At 45.4% G+C, this 16305-nt stretch overlaps 1 protein-coding gene across 15 annotated transcripts in view; it reads left to right on the plus strand.

Annotated features, from left to right (window-relative positions):
- The window catches only part of mycbp2 (MYC binding protein 2), a 65310-nt gene that overhangs the window by 20592 nt on the left and 28413 nt on the right, over nucleotides 1-16305 (plus strand). For 8 of the 15 annotated variants that reach the window (XM_079169661.1, XM_079169670.1, XM_079169674.1 and 5 more), the window contains exons 12-39: nucleotides 2334-2538; nucleotides 2652-2816; nucleotides 2939-3097; nucleotides 3237-3441; nucleotides 3611-3756; nucleotides 4248-4358; nucleotides 6828-6947; nucleotides 7125-7206; nucleotides 7580-7697; nucleotides 7855-8213; nucleotides 8548-8720; nucleotides 9054-9179; nucleotides 9442-9569; nucleotides 9886-9977; nucleotides 10068-10202; nucleotides 10333-10416; nucleotides 10515-10611; nucleotides 10705-10963; nucleotides 11242-11516; nucleotides 12048-12269; nucleotides 12450-12641; nucleotides 13786-13992; nucleotides 14096-14233; nucleotides 14377-14555; nucleotides 14648-14790; nucleotides 14905-15005; nucleotides 15095-15313; nucleotides 15433-15655. In XM_079169661.1, coding sequence (XP_079025787.1) covers nucleotides 2334-2538; nucleotides 2652-2816; nucleotides 2939-3097; nucleotides 3237-3441; nucleotides 3611-3756; nucleotides 4248-4358; nucleotides 6828-6947; nucleotides 7125-7206; nucleotides 7580-7697; nucleotides 7855-8213; nucleotides 8548-8720; nucleotides 9054-9179; nucleotides 9442-9569; nucleotides 9886-9977; nucleotides 10068-10202; nucleotides 10333-10416; nucleotides 10515-10611; nucleotides 10705-10963; nucleotides 11242-11516; nucleotides 12048-12269; nucleotides 12450-12641; nucleotides 13786-13992; nucleotides 14096-14233; nucleotides 14377-14555; nucleotides 14648-14790; nucleotides 14905-15005; nucleotides 15095-15313; nucleotides 15433-15655 — 4663 coding nt within the window. Of the gene's footprint in view, nucleotides 1-2333; nucleotides 2539-2651; nucleotides 2817-2938; nucleotides 3098-3236; nucleotides 3442-3610; nucleotides 3757-4247; nucleotides 4359-4660; nucleotides 4766-6827; nucleotides 6948-7124; nucleotides 7207-7579; nucleotides 7698-7854; nucleotides 8214-8547; nucleotides 8721-9053; nucleotides 9180-9441; nucleotides 9570-9885; nucleotides 9978-10067; nucleotides 10203-10332; nucleotides 10417-10514; nucleotides 10612-10704; nucleotides 10964-11241; nucleotides 11517-12047; nucleotides 12270-12449; nucleotides 12642-13785; nucleotides 13993-14095; nucleotides 14234-14376; nucleotides 14556-14647; nucleotides 14791-14904; nucleotides 15006-15094; nucleotides 15314-15432; nucleotides 15656-16305 lie in introns of those variants that run through there. The other 7 variants (XM_079169669.1, XM_079169663.1, XM_079169665.1 and 4 more) reach the window with 5 other exon arrangements.

Raw genomic sequence — 16305 nt, forward strand, 5'->3', positions numbered from 1 at the left:
AACCCAATGAGGGAGCTGTATTTCTTTTTTTGGGAGATGTCTCGTGGTCTAAGTATTGTTTATTGTGCTCTGGACCCAGTCCTCGTTAGTTTTTATGTGCATGTTTAGCCGATACAGTGACCTCGCTGCTTGAGTAAATGGAAGTATTTCACCCAGCTAAGCAGTAGCTCTGACCGATAGCCATGGCCCACTGCAAGTGAAGCTTTCTATGTTTATGAATTTATATAGGAGTAGAAACACCAACATGAAATAAGTATTAACACATTTAAATGAATGTAGAATAAACATTATAGACGTTAGGTTTTTGGGGTCTGGGTAAAGAGGAACGCTTTAGAAACCGGACGTTCTTAAAAAAAAATCTACATTTGAGTTGATATTATGCAACCCAATTCAAATTGTTTACAGGATATTCCATCGTTGTTTTTTATACTACATTTTATACTTGGCACTTGTCTTTACAGCGCATGTAGAAAGGAAGTAGAGCAGTCCACGAATATGTTTTGGAGAATAATGCAACAAACACCTTTTGTGCATGCTCGTTGGTCGCGTGCCAGCTGTGGAGGTTCACACTATGCCGCCACGCGCGAGTATAAACAAAGCTTAAGACTGCAGCCGGTCATGGAGCAGGAGGCCCGATCACTGTAGGCAGTGGCTGGGCCGACTGAGATAAGTCCCGTTTCTTTTAGACGAGCATGCTAGCTATGCAGTTTGTTGAGGTGTGTCTGTGCTGTAGGTGTGGTGAAGTGGGCCCCGTCTGTAGATAGCAGGCCAGGGCAGTCGCCTGTTGCACCTTTCTGTGTCTGTGTGGAGGCCTAATCTCACCGCACACTTTATCTGCAGATTACCGTAACCCAGGAGCAGCTGATTTGCATCTTGGCACAAAATTCACTCATCGTTAGGGTTGGAAATGATGCCATTATGACATTTGGTGTAAAGGAAAGAGTCAAAGGCCCAGTGTTTATTAACACGCTACTGTGTGTTCTTCATATTATCATAAAGTGAATGCCAGATGATTTGAGTTATCATTATTGAGTTAAAAAAAAATCCTCTCCAGCAGCAGCATTTGTAAACGTAGCACCACAATGTATACCTGCTGTGTTGTTTGGATACTGTACACATGGGCTCAGGCCGAAAGTAACAGTGTACCAAAAAAACAGAGGGTCCTCATTCATTTCACTAAGAACCCTGTGTTGGTACTGAGACTGTCCCCAATGCTTTGAAGCTTGCCCCGTTAACTGAAGTCCAAATCAGTATTCCATACACAGTCTTTTTTTTCTTTCTTGTGTTATGCCTACAGGTTTGCGACAGCCTGTGTCCGAGGCATTCTGTTTTCGGGTTGTCTGTACGTCCGTCCGTTCGTCTGATACGTTCTCGAGGACGCGATATCTCTCGCTCAAACGTCCACCTGGACTTGGGGATGATCTGATCTGATTTTGTTAGTCAAAAATCATTCCTCTCAACTCGCGTAACACGTTTTTGGCCATAACGCAATAATTCCTATGCTAATTATAATTTCACACATTTGTCTAAAATCATTTGTTTTCATTTTTATGCATTTCTAAAAAAAAACTTGTAGCCCACGAAATAAGAAATAATAATCCTACACTATTCATTACGCATCAATATGAATTATTATGAGTAATTCTCAGACAGGTGTGTGTGGGTGCTGAGAGACCCAAGTAAATGGATAGACAGTCTCAACAAAGCCAGGTCTCTTATTTTATGTTGACATATTATGGCTACAGTATTTGTTTATGGGTCTACATGGGAGGAAATTAGTTTTTATGGACTAGCAACCATTGTCATTCATATGATGTAATTATTTCTCATTTTGTTTTCATTTTTGTTTCAATAAAAAGGAAAATCTTTGATGTCCAAATTTTGTCCTCAGCTCTCGTTAGACAATAATTGCAAAATAAAGTACAATATGAGTAAATAACGACCAGTAGTTTGACAGCTTGTGTTGTCATCGTTGACAACTCCCACCGCTGTTTTAATGCACCGGCCTCACCAGGGCTCAATGAGGCAATGGCAGCAAGTTATGACTCTGATTCTAGCAATCATAAATCTTATTTTTGTTACCGACTGACTCCCTGAGTTAAGAGTGAGGGGCAGCTGATGGCTAGAATTGTGTTGGGGACAGCCCATGTTGATGCAGCAGGGATGTCGGCTGTCCCAATTGAAGATTCTGGGCCATCTGCCAAAAAAAATTCACCCAGATTAAACCTTTGACACGGCATAGTGCAAACAAATGGATATACTGTAGATCCAAAAATAACCGCTGTAAGAAAACAATTTGTTCCTGAACTTCTTTTCTCATCTTCTCCTTGCAGATTTACTACACCGGAAAGTACCAGAGCCTGGGCATAAAGCAGGGTGGCCCTTCAGCAGGGAAATGGGTGGAACTGCCCGTTACAAAGTCTCCCAAAATCATTCAGTTCTCGGTTGGCCACGATGGCTCTCACGCACTGCTGGTGGCCGAAGACGGAAGCGTGTTCTTTACAGGCTCTGCCAGCAAGGGAGAGGACGGAGAGTCCAGTAAGACAATTTCAAACTTTGGGCAAACCTTTAAAAATTCATTTTATTATTAAGCGCTGAATCAAAGCCCCCTCAGTTGAACTCCTGACGTTGATGTTGTTTTTTCCTTGCAGCTAAAAGCCGCAGACAGCCCAAGCCCTACAAGCCCAAGAAGATGATCAAATTAGAGACCAAGACAGCGGTGCAAACAGCGTGTAACAACGGCAGCAGCAGCATCGTCACCAAGGACGGAGAGCTCTACATGTTTGGCAAAGATGCTATTTACAGTGACAGCACTTGTGAGTTGACTGGGACAACCTGAGATATTTCAGTAGTTTCTTTGATAACGACTTTTTAGAAAGATCTTAATATATTTCTCAGTTTCTCGCGCTCTTTATAATCATTACTTTCTCGTCTGCAGGCCAGGTGACTGACCTGAAAGGTCAGTCTGTAACTCATGTTGCCATGGGCAAGGCCCATACCTGTGTTCTGACCAAGAGTGGTGAAGTGTGGACATTTGGGGTGAACAACAAGGGCCAGTGTGGCAGAGACACTGGATCCATGAGCCAGGCAGGGAAAGGTGAACAGATGGACAGACACACACAAACAAATCCAAACGACAACATACTGTATATTGTGTCTTACATAAACGCACATTGTCTTTGTACAGCGCTCAATCTGATGTCTTTCCCGTTTGTGTGTGTGTGTGTTTATTGTAGCGTTCGGTGTGGAGAGCATGGCCACGGCCATGGATGAGGACCTGGAGGACGAGCTGGAAGAGAAGGAAGAGAAGAGCATGATGTGCCAGCCGGGCATGCACAAGTGGAAGCTGGACCAGTGCATGGTGTGCACGGTGTGCGGAGACTGCACCGGCTACGGTGCCAGCTGTGTCAGCAGCGGACGGCCGGACAGAGTACCAGGAGGGTAAGAATGCACAGAAAACTGAAGGTGGTAACTGCAGTATCTGTACAGCACATACATTTAGCAATGTATCATTTACAAATGTGCACATGACCTGGGGGGAGGATCTTCACATTTCTGGCTATATTGTTTCTCATAATGTGAATGTATTTGTTCGTCTGTGTCCTACCAGTATCTGTGGCTGTGGCTCTGGAGAGTCTGGCTGCTCGGCGTGTGGCTGTTGCAAGGCCTGTGCTAGGGAGCTGGATGGTCAAGAGGCCAGACAGAGAGGCATCTTTGACGCAGTGAAGGAGATGATTCCTCTGGACCTGCTACTAGGTATGCTAACTGATTTCTTATATGACTTCATGACCCCCCCCCCTCCCCCCCCCCCCCACCCCCCCCTGTTTTGCTCTCTCATACTTTACTCGCCTGTATCACCACTCGCATTGTTTTTACATTTTGCTCACAAATTTTGATAAATCTGCATGTTAAAATGTCACGCACACATATGCGATGTGATATTCTAAGTGTGCCAGCTATACATCCTTCTGAGCTATGCAAGCGCGCTGCTTACGCCACACACGTCACGCTGCCTGTCGCATTCGCTCCAATGCGCTGTTTCGAGCGCTTGTCGTCGCTCGTCCTTTGTTTGGTTCTCGTGTTGTGCAGAGTCATTGCTTCTCCATGACGTCTTTCCATCATTCATTGACGTGTGTCTTGTTTTGTTCTGCTCTGCTCCGTCTTCCCTCCTCCTCCTCCTCCTCCTGCATCCTGCATCCTGTCTGGGCTGCCTGTACCTGGGTCCTTTTTTTGGGGGGGGTTTTCAGCTGTGCCTGTCCCTCCCCCTCCAGGAGTGAACATCGAGGAGCACATTCAGATCCGCCAGGAAGAGAAGCGACAGAGGATCAACCGCCGGCACAGGCTGGAGGAGGGCAGAGGTATGAATCGGGGCTAAACAGTTTGGGGACTATGTTTAGAGATTTATTTTTTGGGCTTTATGATATACTTTCTACATTAGAGAATAAAGCATAGACACGGGGAGAGTGAGAAGATGGCAGTAGCAGTCAATGAACAGGGGGAAGCTACAAACTCTGTTGCTGTGTGAGCTTGGGTGTTGTGCCTTGGTGACTTCCCCCTTTGCTTGTGTCTTTTATACTTTTTCAGTGTGTGTGTATTTATCATGTGTTCTTTCCCATTTGTGAGCATTGTGCATGCATGTGAAAGTGTCTTTCTCCCCCAGGCCCCCTTGTTTTTCCCGGTCCCATATTTATGAACCAGCGTGAGCAGGCCCTAGCCAGAATAAGACCCCTTCAGGCACTAAGGCATAAGCGGGACAAGCACAAAGGTACTTTGGTCTTCACTAACTCAACGGGTGCAGAGACACCCCTTTTTTGACTCATCTCCCAATCTGGCTGTCCCGCCCACCTCCTCTCTCACTCTCTGACGGCAGGACTCTCATGTCTTCACAATGTGGCCTGTTAGCAAGACGGACTCACTGTGACTCACAGTGGAGAAATGACTGTGAAGCCTTTAGAACCGGGTTAAAGACCGACCTCAGCAGGCTGCTTCCCTTTTGAGTTCAAACATAGGAAAGGGCTGAAGTACAGTAAAGACCCGGTCTGTCCTGCTAATTCATTTTCTTGTTTAACCGTTCTAATCCTCGGAGTAGGATGCCTGCTCTGTCCCGCTGCTGCTGTTTGACCTAAATACAAACCCTGAAATGTACTTGCCATCACTCCCGCAGCGGCTGATTTGCCACTTCACCGGTACAACATTAGCATTGCAAGAGGACCAAAAACAGCGATCACTGGGGACAGCGAGCTTTGATGAACGACGAGCTGAAATGTGTGATGCAGAAGGAAGGAAGCAGGCCTGTTAGCTTTATACTCCATGTTTTTAGATGTGAGGCATCTCATGAAAAAGGCTCAGAATTCGACCACAAATCCATGAACTTGGCATAACGTTAAGCTTTTCAGGCACTGGACCATCACATGTTTATTGTCTGGAGTTACTTTTCTCTAAGCTAACTATTCAACCAACGAACGACTTGTAATTCCAGTCAGACCCACGTTTATGATTCAGCTGAAACGACACAACACAGTTATACAATATATATGCAGTTAATTTGTGTTGGTTGGTTTTGGAAGAGCAGAATCTGGTTGCAACAAACCGTTTCACTTTCCTTTCTAAAGTAACCACAAGGAGGACAGAGGATACACAGGGACGCTTCAAAGTCTCTCTGTAGTATAGTATTCAGGGAAAATATATATTTTAGTTCATAAAAACGTAAGATACTGTATCAGTCATTGCCTGCATAAATCTGACAACCAGCTGGTATCTCTGTCTGTAGCTTGTGCCCGTCTGAGCTGCTGCTGCTGCTGCTTTTCTTGCCGATAGGTGGCGCAGGTTGGAGTGGAACTGCAGCTTTGTGCCCTTGTTGATGTAAAAGCATTCATCTCACATAATGTACAATTGGAAACACTTCAAATAGAAACTCATTGTTAAGGACAAACGATTTTATTTTAATTTCTACTGTTATATGTGGAAACAATGTTGTGAAGAAATTGAGGCTGTTTTTTGCAGGATATCTTTCCATTCGCGGAACTATTCATTGTGGTTGATGCACCGTTGTAAGGCTGCCGTAGGTTATATGTCACTCCTCTGAGCATCCTTGGTTTACTCATGAAGAGGGACACTTGCTCCAACCCCCCCCCCCCCCCCACTATACTCCGTCTGTGACCTCCCAATAAACTCTAATTGTGCTTTCGATATCATGAAGAGCACTTCTGTTTTTTTAAACTTACATTGATAGTTGTCACCATGAGATAAACTTTTTAAACCCTCATAAATGTTTGGGCCATGAACCAGTCAAACTTAATTTTACTGTGAGGTAATATTGAAACCTAAAGCTCTTATCTCCTCTGGCTGACCTCAGATATACAGAGGTTTACCACAATGAGCTGCTTCCTGGTCCAAAATGATATTGACTGTCATTGTGTTTACTGTAACGCATGGGACTCTATCCAACTTTGCGCCCAACACACACACACACCACAACTGTGACCTCTTAAGCAGGGCTCAGGGTAAACCAGCCTCCCTCTTCTTCATTGAACACAGACCATTGTTGAGAAGAAAATCTAATTATTTGCTACACAATCAATCTTTACATTTGTAATGGGGCTGGTTGCCAAAAGCCTTTCTGTTACAGAGGTGTTTTTCCCTGCTTTGTATCTCGGCATGCTTCTCCCTTTTCTCCCCGCTTTCTTTTGAGTCCTCTTCTTCCTCCAGCTCTGTTTTCCAGGACTGTGCAGAGACATCCACCTCTGTGGTCTGAAGTTGATACTAAACCCCCCCCCCCCCCTCCGTGTTTTCCTCAAACGTGCTGACTTGGTTTGTTTGCCTCGTAGATGGTAGCAGTGAGCGCGGGGAGAAGGATGCCAGCAAAATCACCACCTACCCCCCCGGGGCCGTGAGATTTGACTGCGAGCTGCGAGCTGTGCAGGTCAGCTGCGGTTTTCACCACTCAGGTAGGATTCGTTTCCCCGCGTGGCTGCTTCTGGTCAGGCACCATTGGATCTCTCTCTGCATTTTACTTCAAGAACATTATTTTGAAAACCTCTGAGCAACAGATGAACACGATTTTCTTTACCTTTTTGAAGTAAAAAAAATGAGTGAATAACCGTCACGATTGTGTTGCTTTACAGTGGTGCTGATGGAGAACGGAGATGTCTACACGTTTGGTTACGGCCAACACGGGCAGCTCGGGCAAGGAGATGTGAACTCCAGGTATTTCTTCTGATACATGTTCATGAGAAAGGAAGGAATTATTCGTAATACATCAAATACAGTTCATTGGGGAATTAGATGCAATATTTCATGTCAATTACACATTAAGCAATGGTAACTAAAAAAATACTACATTACCCATAATTCTACTGACCAGGAAGGGGTAGCGTTAAGTTTGTTGTTGTTAGACAGACATGTGTTGCTACTTGTCTTTGGTATAGCAGGACTACATTTGATAATTCAGCCCAAATGTTCTAGTAAAGATTGAAAAAAATAATAAACTTTTAATTTTGAATTCCATTACAAACATAAGTAAACAAACTGCTGCACTCACGTGGACACACAACCTGAACTAGATGCTTCCACCTGCTAGGGGTTCTCCGACTCTGGTGCAGGCCCTTCCAGGTCCCAGTGTTCAGGTGACAGCAGGCAGTAACCACACAGCCGTTCTCCTCACGGACGGGCAGGTCTTTACATTCGGCAGCTTCTCGGTAAGAGCAACATTCTCGCTTTTTAAGAGGGTGCAGGCTTTTGTTTTTTTACTCGTATGATAGCAGTATTTTAAATGTTCACTGCTTTACAGCTGCTTTGATATAGTTGACCATAAAATGCTCTTCAGAGTGAATATATATACTCCTTGTTCTTTAGAAAGGACAGCTGGGCCGGCCCATCCTGGACATGCCCTACTGGAATGCCAAGCCATCGCCCATGCCCAACATTGGGGCCAAATATGGGCGAAAGGCCACATGGATTGGTGCCAGCGGGGACCAGACTTTCCTGCGGATCGATGAGGCTCTTATCAACTCCCATGTCCTCGCCACTTCAGAGATCTTTGCCAGCAAACACATTATTGGCCTTGTGCCCTCCTCTGTGTCTGAGCCGCCTCCATTTAAATGCTTGCTGATCAACAAAATGGACGGAAGCTGCAGGACCTTCAATGACTCTGAGCAGGAGGACCTGCAGGGATTTGGCCTGTGTCTGGACCCTGTGTATGATGTCGTATGGAGGTCAGTCCAAGGACTATATTAACACTTTTGTTTAGTTGTAGTTGTTGCTAAGCAATGTTTTTATCCCAAGTTTTAACATTTAGTTGAAACGCCCCACAGATAAGATTAACTTGGCCATCCGAGGGGAAAATAAACAAAGACTAAAGAGAATGTGTTACTACCCGGATATTAAGATAAACTTTTTTGGTTAAGTAGTTGAATAAGAGCTCTGAACAAAAAAGAGGTACATTGGTGCATTTTATTTTAAGGGGTCTATACATTTTTCATTTTTCCAATTTTAGTGAAACTTTTTAAAGGTGAGTTTTCTTTTTAAATGAATTTATCCCGCTTTTAGGTTCCTGCCTGCTGCAAAAGAGATGCTGTGCTACAATGCTGTGATAGCTGACGCCAGGATGCCCTCTGCCACAGATCTACAGGCTCGCTGCAGCATCCTCAGTCCGGAGCTTGCTTTGCCCTCAGGATCACATGCCACCACCACTCGCTCTCATGGAGCCCTGCACATCCTCGGTAATCCTCTGCTCTTCAGCCTCGTCTTTGGTCATATGAATCTGTTTTATTAAGGGTCGAATGAATAAGTACACATATGCTACGACACAAGTGATGATGGACAATGCATCTGTGTTTCTCAAAGTAGATGTTAACACTGTCCCAAACCCCACTTTTCTGATTTTTCATGTACTGGACCCTTCGTTGAAATCAGTCATGTGCTTTCAATTCTTGGTAAAATCAATTAGACGGATAGATTTGCTCTTAGATTGTAGCCAAACATGACAAACTGTTATGAATGTGTGCTCATAATCATTCAATGCTAAGAGGAAGTATACTGGGCCATCCGCTTAGGTTGCCTGGATACACTGGCTGCCATGCAAGAGCTGAAGATGGGCGTGGCCAGCACGGAGGAAGAAACCCAGGCAGTGATGAAGGTCTACTCCAAGGAGGACTATAGTGTGGTGAACCGCTTTGAGAGTAAGTGGGCTCTTTGTGCAGGATTCATGGTACATGATGTATGATGCGACAACCTGGGGGATACAGTTGGCTTGTACAGTATATGTTGTGATTATGTCAGAGCTTGGCTAACCCTTTTAATATTTTTTAGTCAAAACTGCCGAGTGAGTGAAACATTAAAAACTCAGATCATCCTCCTCAGTGAACAACCAAAGTGTTTAAGAGGATAAACAGCATCTGTGAGCCTTGCATAGCCTGACTGACTCCATGCGTGATGTCATAGGTCACGGTGGTGGCTGGGGCTACTCAGCCCACTCTGTGGAGGCCATCCGGTTCTGTGCTGATGCAGACATCCTGCTGGGTGGACTGGGTCTGTTCGGCGGACGAGGGGAGTACACTGCCAAGATCAAGGTGGGCCGCCTTGTCACACTTTTTTATTTTTATTTTTTAACGAAGGGACACTTGATTCTTTTTAAACATGTATTTGCAATTCAAAGCTGCAATTTAGAAATTCACCTGCTCTGCCTGCTCTGACAAGACGAGCAAAAACATCACGTTGGTCAATGCAGAATCAATGCAAAGCTAGAATAATTGCATTGTAACAGTCATATAAACCTCCTCAAACCAATAACTGGAGGATAATACACTCAATGGATTAAGTAGAATCCTTGCCTCAAATATATCACAGGTGTTTACAACATACTAACCCAGTCCTGTTGTTGTGCAGCTTTTTGAGCTTGGACCTGACGGGGGTGACCACGAGACAGACGGCGATCTGCTGGCTGAGACCGACGTGCTGGCGTATGACTGTGCTGCCAGGTAAAAAAAAGTTCACGGATTCCTTCGCTTCTCCCAACTATTTTCTTGAAAAGAAACAATTCATGGAAGCAATGCTGGTCTTATCTTTAGGGAGAAGTATGCCATGATGTTTGACGAGCCGGTGCTGCTGCAGCTGGGCTGGTGGTATGTGGCGTGGGCCCGAGTGTCTGGACCCAGCAGTGACTGTGGCTCCCACGGACAGGCTACCATTACTACAGATGATGGGTAAAACTCATTTCACAATGTAGAGGATGCTCCTGCATTTATAAATGCAGACATCTTGAACATTTTACATTTAAGTAGATAATGTTTGAATCACAGCCCTTTCATTTATCTGTTTTTTTTCCCTCTTAAGTGTGGTGTTTCAGTTCAAAAGCTCTAAGAAGTCAAACAACGGTACAGATGTTAATGCGGGTCAAATACCTCAGCTGCTATACAGGCAAGTATAGTTTTTTACACTCTGCTTACAGTGATTCAAGCATTTCTTTGGCTTGTTAAGTACATTATTTTGATTGTTTCTTTGTATTTGAACATCAGGCTTCCATCAAATGATGGCAATGCAGCTAAAGGGAAGCAGCAGACCAGTGAACCAGTCCATATCCTTAAACGCTCATTCGCTCGTACCGTCTCAGTGGTCAGTAACGTCTCTGTTGTTACCTGCTTAATTGTCTTGACAGATGATGTTGTACAGCACTGTGTGACTGTCCCACTCTGTCCCTCTCTGTAGGAGTGTTTTGAGTCTCTGCTGAGTGTCCTTCACTGGAGCTGGACCACCTTGGTTCTGGGTGTGGAGGAGCTGCGAGGGCTAAAGGGCTTCCAGTACACAGCCACCCTGCTGGACCTGGAGAGGCTGCGCTTTGTCGGCACATGCTGCCTCCGCCTGCTCAGGGTCTACATCTGTGAGATCTTCCCCATCGCCGGTAGGAGCACAGACAACTCAGCGGGACTTTGTCTCCGGCAATATAACGGCTCGTTCTTGGAGAAAAGTAAAAACCACAGCGTTGCTACTTTCAAGCTGTTAGTGGCACTGCTGGTTCCCTGCCTTTTTTGAATGACAAAAAAACTGTTGACAATATTCATCCTCATTAATTTTTGAATGAAATACTCAGTGTGCCAATCCTTTTATGTCTGTTGCCTGGATAACATTAAGACTTTTAAAGACTAGGTTGTGTATATATTTCAAAAAGTACACTTCAATTGAACGCTTCATTGTTAGTAAGACCTCACAATGTTTTTCTTTTTCTGTCTGTTCTTTGATTTCTAGCCAGCACCAAAGCTGTGGTGGAGGAGTCCAGCAAGCTGGCAGAGTGCGTGGGAAAGACGCGCAGCCTGCTGAAGAAGATCCTGTCAGAAGGCATGGACAACTGCCTGACCAAGCTGGACAACGACCCCCAGGGCTACCTGTCTCAACCTTTGACCCTGCTGGAAGCTGTGCTGCAGGAGTGCCACAACACCTTCACCGCCTGCTTCCACTCGTTCTACCCGACCCCGGCTCTGCAGTGGGCCTGCCTCTGCGACCTGCTCAACTGCCTGGACCAGGTCAATGACGGCAGAGTAGAAGGAGTTTTTGAATAGGAAACTAGTTACAGTATTATTGTCGTTAGCAATTCATCTGTTTTTTTACCTGATTTATCATTAGTGTGGTGTATACAATGTTGATGCCGTCCTTCAAATTGCTTTTGTTTGTCTAAACGGGTCCTAAACCCAAAGATAATCAGTCTAAAAACATTTTGAGAATATGTAACCATTGAATGTTTGACTTTTTTTTTATACTGACAATTGACTTGAACTATGATAATCAAAAAAGTCAATGAATCATTTACTGTCAATCGACCAATTATTTAAGCTCTAAGGATTGTCGAGAGTGTTTTTAAAATCCAGCAGATGTACTTTTACATCTAGTGAACATTTTAGATATTGAGGTGATGCTCTTATCAAGATGGCCCACCAACGTTTGAAAAACCATAGCTCCCTAACAGTATCGTCTTAGGTTGTTAAAGGAACGTTGTAGAAACATTAAAACAAGGTGATCAAATCTGAGATTCAATCCTGTCCTCCCTCCTCATTTAGGACATTGCCGAGGCCAACTTTCGCACGTCCAGCAGCCGCCTGCTGGCGGCCGTGATGTCGGCTCTGTGCCACACTTCGGTCAAGCTGACATCCATCCTGCCCATAGCGTACGACGGGGAAGTGCTGCTGCGTTCACTGGTCAAACAAGTCAGCACAGAGAACGACTCTGCCCTCGCTCACCGCTTCCCCCTGCTGGTGGCCCACATGGAGAAACTGAGCCATGTGAGTGTTTGCACGTTGTACACGGTGCATCGGGTATCCTCACTTCAAAATGGTGGAGGTGGTCGGTGACCGAGGATAGAGAACGTTCTGTCATGTTTTGATCACGACCACGTCCTGTTCTCATCAAAACCCCTCCGATATCTCTGTGTCAAAACACTAACATCATATTTCGCCCCTTAGACGGAGGAGAACCTGATGGGCATGACCAGTTTCCGGGAGGTTCTGGAGAAGATGCTTGTGATTGTGGTGCTGCCGGTGAGGAAGAGCTTGAGGAAGGAAGTGGAGCTGTTCTCTCCACACCTGGTCTCCAACACCTGCGGTCTGCTGGCCTCCATCGTCTCCGAGCTCACCGCCTCGGCCCTGGGCTCCGAGGTAACTTAACTCACGCTGATATTCACGCACCCTCACAAAGACAAACATGAGGCTTGTTTGTAGGGCATCAGAGCTTAGTTTTGGGAAACATACACCCAAGTCCAGCGTCCTATAAGACAACATGAGACCTGATCTGCTCTCTTTGTGCTCATGTGGTGCTTTTATTTTACCTTTGTTAACCTCTGCATCCAACAGCTGGGATCAAAGTTACATTCAGAATGGTCACAGTGCAGCCTCCTCATTCTTTTCCTTACTTCCTTCCTCGGGCCATGTTGTCCTTTTACTTAAAGCTCTGTTGTGATCGCACTAACCTTTCATAGTGACAGCTTTTTCTTGGAACAAGGTGATGTCTGTACTGTTGCCAAAAACACAGTAACAAAAGAAGTTTAATTGGATTTCCTTTGTTGTTTTCGCAATATGTTGAGTCACTAAGTGGGTGGGACAGATGCCTGTCGCCTTCCCTCTGTCACACTCTTAGATTAATTATCATCACATGCATACCCTTGTACTGCAGACTCTGGCGCTCTCGTCGCCATAGGAACCGTCACTCGACGGCAGCCCCTGGTTTTTTTTCTCCCCAGTCTGTTGTCAGGGAAACAACTCTTCCTCCCCTGAGCACCTGGATAGGGTCCCTGTGCAGTCGTGTCTGGCTCTCTGTTGTCAGCAGGCTGATAGAAATAGTAATAGTTTGTATTGTTTATTTCAGACAATGGATCTTTTAGAGATCATCCATGTTTTCAGGTTGTCCATACCATTCTCTTCAATGTCATGTCTCAGGAGCGCCTTGTTCTAATTTGGCACAAATGTCCACTTGGACTGAAGGTTGATTAGAATTTGGTGGTTAAAGGTCAAATGTCACTGTGACCTCATAAAACACCTTTTTGGCCATAACACATATCCTAATTATGACAATTTCCCACAAATACCTAATAGGATGTAAATGATAAAGTGATGACATTTTGGACAGACATGATTGTAAACTGCAACATGTGGCTGGTTGGCAGAGGAATACAACCACGAGGCGGTAAATCTAGCGCAGGATTTCGTTGTTTGGAGTAAAACAAATGTGTTGATCAGCCCTGTGTGCTTATGTAAGAGGTTTGATATGTTTGGCCACATCTCTTATTGTGTCCTTGCTTGTTAGGTTGATGGGCTGAACTCGCTCCACTCCGTGAAAGCATCCCCGAACCGTTTCACCAAAACGAGCCAGGGCCGCAGTTGGAACACGGGCAATGGCTCTCCGGATGCCATCTGTATGACTGTCGACAAGCCAGGCGTTGTGCTGGTTGGCGTGTGCGTCTACGGAGGGGGTGGCATCCATGAGTATGAGCTGGAGGTGCTGGCCGACGACGTAAGTGATTAGGAATCATCTTCAGCTCATATGTTCTGGTGTTGCTTGACTAGCTTTCTTCCTTTTGCCTCTTTTTACAACTTGTGTTCCCATCACCCTTCAGGCACAGACGGAGCACCCAGGGGACTCGGCACATTCTCACAGGTGGACGTCCCTGGAGCTGGTGAAGGGCACCTACAGCACCGACGATTCTCCCAGCGATATTGCTGAGATTCGCATGGACAAGGCCGTGCCGCTCAAGGTACATAGGTTCTCGAGAAAATAATACATGCATATGATTTGCAGTTGAGATACAAATATATATATTTTTTTAACTTCCTACACATGTGTGCTGATCTTAGTTCAAATGCATATAGTCTCACTGACGAATTTATTCTGTTGCAGGAGGGTGTAAAGTACGCTGTGCGGTTACGGAACTACGGCAGCCGGACAGCTAACGGGGACGGAGGCATGACCACGGTGCAGTGCTCCGACGGGGTTTCCTTCACCTTCAGCACCTGCAGCTTGAGCAGCAATGGCACCAACCAGACCAGAGGACAGATCCCACAGATTCTCTACTACAGGTCCACACAAAGCCGACGTTTTCTAACATCTAATCTGTGAAGTATTTGGGGGTTCTTTTCCTGACTTTCTTTTCTTTTTCTCGTGGCTGAAGGAGTGAGTATGACGGGGATCTTCAGTCTCAGCTGCTGAGCAAAGCCAATGAGGAAGACAAGAACTGTAGCAGAGCTCTGTCCGTGGTCAGCGCTGTGGTCAGAGCTGCGAAGGACCTGCTTAACAGGGCTTTTGCTGTCGATGGTAAGAGCAACAAACATATTACAAAAGCATTGCAGCAGAGCCACTTGCATTGAATTTGGATCTTATCTGTTCAGGCTCTCTTCAGTTTAACCAATGTGCTTTTATTTTCTCCAGTGGACGATATTCCCGAGCTACTGAGTTCCTCCAGCCTGTTCTCCATGCTGCTGCCCCTCATCCTGGCCTACATCGGCCCCGTGGCCGCGTCTGTACCTAAGGTAAGATGGTAAAGCCTTTATCTTGGCTTAGTGAATTGTCTCTCTCTGATGTGGCATCGTGGTGAAATGCCTCGCTCTCCCTCATCCAGGCTGCCGTTGAGGTCTTTGGACTCGTTCAGGAGCTGTTGCCTGCTGTCTCCGCCCTCAACCAAAAGTACGCCCCACCCACCTTCAACCCGAACCAGTCAACAGACAGCACGACCGGCAACCAGCCTGAGCAGGGCCTGTCGGCTTGCACCACCTCAAACCACTACTCGGTGGTTGAGAGTGACCACCCTTACAAACAAGCTGGCGTCACACAATACAGGGTACGGTATCCTTTGGCATGCTAACTGCTTAGCAAGAGACTTCCATCTGTAAGAAGTAAGAGACACAAATGTAATTTAAAGTCCAAAAATAAATCTTGCTCTGTCTCGCCTTGCCTCAGGTGTCTTTCCCCGACTGTGTCCGCTGGACCACCATTGAATTTGATCAGCAGTGCGGCACTGCGCAGCCAGAGGACGTCCTGCGCCTGCTCATCCCCAGCCGTACCCTCCACCTGTCCAGCCTGGGGGGCAAAACTTTGATCCATGACACCATCAACACCTGGACTGACCTCAAGAAGTTCTCTGGCGCCACTGGCTGGCCAACCACCGTCCTGGTGCTGCCAGGTAAGAGAGGCGGAGCAAATGAACATTTATCAGTAGTTATGAACGTTATGACTGTTGTTTTGGCAATAACAGAATTGCAATAAATCCACAAGTTCTAAAAGCCAAGAGGCTTGGTTGATTTAATATATCGTAGACCGATCGAGATAATGAGTTTACCACATCAAATTAAAGATCTTCTTCCTTCTAAAATCAATTAACCTTTTGAAGAAACTTAATTACATTTGCCAACTTTTGCTTCCCAATATTAGTGCTTTTTAACATCATCATTGCCTTCTAAGTGATTGCACTTCTCTGATATTTAAATTCATCAGCACTACGATTGCATGTAATACATTCGTCATTTAAAGTGCTTTTCAGACTTGTAATTTAGAGCAGTTATCTGAAAAATGTATTAAAAAGATCAGGGAAAGTATGCATTGCAGTGAATTTGTCCACAACAACTTTAATGAGGATCAAATGTTTGTCTGTTTTAATTTTGTTCTGGACAGAATCATAAAATGCTAAGCTAGCATGTACTGCCCAACCAACTATCTAGCCCCGAAGCAGCAGCAGAGTCTGGGATGATGTGCTACGTACTTTAAAGGGATAGTTAGGATTTTTTCAAGTGGGCTACTTCTCCAAAGTCAGTGTTTTACCTACAGTAGATGGAG

Source organism: Pholis gunnellus, assembly GCF_910591455.1.
Source record: "Pholis gunnellus genome assembly, chromosome: 12".
NCBI classification, from domain to species: domain Eukaryota; kingdom Metazoa; phylum Chordata; class Actinopteri; order Perciformes; family Pholidae; genus Pholis; species Pholis gunnellus.